Source organism: Acyrthosiphon pisum, chromosome A1 (assembly GCF_005508785.2).
Source record: "Acyrthosiphon pisum isolate AL4f chromosome A1, pea_aphid_22Mar2018_4r6ur, whole genome shotgun sequence".
Taxonomy (NCBI): Eukaryota; Metazoa; Arthropoda; class Insecta; order Hemiptera; family Aphididae; genus Acyrthosiphon; species Acyrthosiphon pisum.
This window is the reverse complement of record NC_042494.1, coordinates 39,936,100-39,940,352: the sequence shown is the minus strand read 5'-3', so window position 1 is coordinate 39,940,352 and position 4,253 is coordinate 39,936,100. Positions and strand designations below refer to the sequence as shown.

At 33.3% G+C, this 4,253-nt stretch overlaps 1 protein-coding gene across 1 annotated transcript in view; it reads left to right on the top strand.

Moving 5' to 3' along the window:
* Nucleotides 1-3,977, top strand: part of LOC115033708 — a 67,906-nt gene extending 63,929 nt beyond the window's left edge. The window contains exon 2 of the mRNA XM_029487032.1: nt 3,194-3,977. Within this exon, the coding sequence (XP_029342892.1) occupies nt 3,209-3,514 (306 nt within the window). The 5' untranslated portion in view covers nt 3,194-3,208 and the 3' untranslated portion in view covers nt 3,515-3,977. The remainder of the gene's footprint in view (nt 1-3,193) is intronic.
* Nucleotides 3,978-4,253: the final 276 nt, after the last annotated feature.

The following is a 4,253-nucleotide window of genomic DNA, read 5'->3' as shown; positions in this document are numbered from 1 at the left end:
GTGTTTACCAGCTGCGTTCCACTGAAACATCTATTTGGATTTTTTGAAGATTACAAAAGATTGAAAAATCTTAAGGTATACTTAAATTCTGAAGCGTATCCGTACGAAGATTTCCGAGCAGACTTCCAAAACAAACAAACTTCGATACTGTATAAAGCTTACACAAATTTTCAAAAATCGTACTACGAACTTACTGTAAGCTGTTACTTTCAAAAAATATTTATCAAAACCGCATGGTTTTGGCGCATGCCAATCGCCGTTGTCGATCTATCGCATCAAAACGACAATGTGAAGTCGTCAACCGTGGACCTACGTATTGAATTTGAGACGGATATTGCCATATCTGAAAAAACCGCAGCTTATTGTCTCATATTACACGACCAAATTATAACTTATAATCCATTTAATGGTGATGTAAGAAAATTGTAAATAGTTTGTAAAATAAAAATACTTTTTTTTTAAATATTATGTTTTTTCTTTTTATTATAAATTATTGACAACAATAATCACATAATAATACAATTTATATTTTAATACAAACATAATAAAATGTAATTTTACAATAAAATATTACAATCACGATTATATTTTAATACAAAAATAATAAAATGTCATATTACATTATTTTTTTTTTAAATATAAAAAACAACATGATAAAAATATTATAGGGGAAAACTTAATCTGCTGGTTACTTTTTCCCTTTTACGTTCTACGGATGCGCGCGTCAGCCTGTTGACTTCAGACTAAAAAAAATTTTTTTTTAGTATAAAATAATATGTAAAAATAAAATCGTATTACCTCAATTTTAGGAAGATAACCACCCCCTTGCCAATTGTTTGACTGCTTTAATCTTCAAATCTGCTATTAAACAAAGACCAGTGAACGGAAGTTGTTCTTTCAATTCTTGGACATCGATGCGGGTCAAATTATCTTCAACATCGCTTATTTTTGTATCTTTGGGTACCTAACGGCATTTCCTTTCCAAGATACATTGAAATCTCACAGGCCTGAAGTAATGCAGTATACCGCGTGTACCTACATAGTTTTCATCTGAATAACTTCTTCCATAGTATCACTTAATTGCAAGAACCTTGAAACATTCTCTTTAGTTAATTGCACATTTTGATCCTTTTCCAAACACTTTATTGAGAGAACGTTGTCACCGTTGTATTCTTCTATTGAGACCAATTTAAACTCATCCAACAGTAAATGAGATGGTAGTAAACAATTTATGTTTTGTGTGGCGGTGGTGTGTGGCGTTTCGCCTTATGGACCCACTTACTACTCTTATACAATGATATTATATCATTGAATTCAAATCTAATATAATCCATTATACCAAGGCTTTGCACCCGTTTAGCCCGTATAGCCAAAACCTTTAAAAATTATCAAAACCGTAAACCCATATAACCCGATTGATTTTGATGACGTATAACCCGAAACATCCAAAACCGAAATTAAATTCGGGTTTTAACCCATAACCCGTATAAAAAAAAATATTACATTTTCAAGTGACATATGAATTTGTATGTATATTTCATAGAGAATTCAGTTTTTCATAATTGGGAACACTGGTTACATGTGACAAGTACAAAATTTAATGTAGCCTGGACTATTATTAATATGAATGATTAATAATTAGTGTGTAAATTGTTTAGGTATACTTTAGTTTCAGATAGATACAATGTTTTTTTACTTAGTCAATTTGTCTGAATATTAGGCTTAATATCATAGTATCATAGTATAATTATAATATCAAATAGAGTAAAATAAAAAGTACTCACATCACTTTCTTCATATTCAAATTGAATATCTGATAAAATATCATTGGTTATTGTAACCTGGTCACCATCATAATCATTATTGTGACCATTCACAGAAGTAGCATTCATAACTTCTAGAGTAGCTATGTCTATTGTTGAGATTGCTGGCGCTTCAATTTTTCCTCCTCCAGTTTTATACACTTTACTACGGTTTTGAGCTATGATTTTACGAGTATTTTTTTAATGAATGCATTTCACGAAATACAGTAGAATTTGAATTGAAATCATTTGTTACTGATTTCGAGGCATCTTATTTTTGTTCCCACGAAACTGCATCGATCATTTTGCTCTCTATTATATGTTTGTACTTATGACAAATATTTAGGATACGCAATTTCTTGACAGGACAATAGTTTACCCCTCTTTGGCGCTTTTTAGAAGGTTCACTAAACAAATAATAATTAAAAGTATAGACATTACAATTATGTGTATAAAAAGGTATTTAGTTGCTTAAGAATAAATTGGTACATACAATATACATTATACAAAATTGCCGCTTTTGGCATTTTCCATCAGCGCGAATGTATTTTAACAATGTAATATGAAACGGACAAAAAAAATATGCAGGTACTTACTTTGTATTCTCTTTACTTCGTCTTTTAGAAATTACAGCAATTAAAATTCAAACATCAAGATTCATGACAAATGAGTTCATTAGTCATTACCGCAAAATTATGTTGTTATCACACATGGTATCAGCCAAATAATAACATGAAGTTGTGTTCAATATGATGATACCGGAATTAAGCATTACTTTGCCAAGTAATTTATTTATGAAATGGTGCAACAGTTTTTAAGTAGCAATTAGTTTAGGGAGCACTTAGCACTAAGTAGAACTTGGTTAAGTAGGAGTTAAATTGTGAATTGGTGCAAACGGCCATCAATAACTTATTTCATTTTATTTTATAATTATTTAATACTTTGTTGTTAAAACATTTAATATTTAATATTATAAAATGTATTATAATAATATTATAATATTAAATTAAATTATATTGCGTGTGTCACTACTGTATTAGACATTAGTACTGAAAAGTTGATTGTATAACTTTATACTTTGCTTAATCAAATTTAACACTACGCACAACAAAATTGATATATTACTCGATTTTAAATAACCAATATCCTGAATAAATAAACTGGCTAAAACCCATATTCTTTAAAATGAAGAAAACCTGAAACCACAACCTCTATTTTTATTTGAAGCACCCAATACCATAACCCGAATAAATCATTTGAGTGCAAAGCCTTGCATTATAAAATGACCCACTTATAACCTACGGTACAGCAGAGCAACATCCACTTATCTGCTTTTTATTTTTAAATCTATATTCTTTTTGTTTACATGCGAGCCATCTATCGTGTTGCAGGGTATCACGCTGATAATGTTCGTGTGCCTGGAACCACGGCCTTCCGACAAGTCCGTGGTGAACGGCATGACCGACTCGACCGTCGGGATCGCGGACAGCGGGGACGCGGTTGACCCGACCAGTGCGGCGGTGGTGCCGGATTCCGCCATGAAGTCTCCCATCTACACCATCAACGGGCAACACTCGTTCCGGTCCAGCCACCGGTTCGGTTCGACTTACGGCAGCTCTTGCCCGGTCACGTCACTATCGTCGATGGCCATCAACAGCGAGGCCAGGATCGAAGCCCAGGGCAGCCCGCCGGCCGTCGAGTCCCGGATCTAGACCGCCACCCTCCCCCACCCACAACCAATTCACACTCACCAAAAAAAAAAACAACACTGTATTTTGATGATTATAATACAACGATAACGATGCAAACCGCCACAATCCCACCCACACAGTTTCTATACCTATGTAGTCTTTACACCGTGCACATAATGATAACAGCATTATTAGATAAGACTTACCCTTACACATAATATATGCGTGTATATTATCATTATAGTTGGTTATGTCCAACCGTGGTTCCACCTTCCCCTCGTCACTTCCACCATAGACAACACACGTGGATTTGGTCTGAACTACCCACATTCAACATTAATAATAGTACAGCGTACAATACATTGTTATAAACCTGCAGCTTACCGCGCGTGTTTGCCTGGTTAATCGAAAATAGTGTTTTATAGATATCGTTCGAGATGTAATATTATCAGTTAGAAAATATAATAGAGTTAAAATATTATTATTGGACCGATGAACGTTTATTGCGACCACAGTCGACGAAAGTAAAAAATCGACGTCAAGTCGATGCGTTTTTTTATTTTGTTATTTAACCTACAACGATATTAGTATACCGTAAAAATGCTTCACTACAGACACGGGTCTTTTTCGTATACAAAAACACCGATATATAGCAACGATATACATATTTATACAATATTAACAAAATTATTATATTACTGTGGTTTGTCCGTAATTGCCATAATATTATTATTATCTGTAACAAGCGCGTAGTATGTAC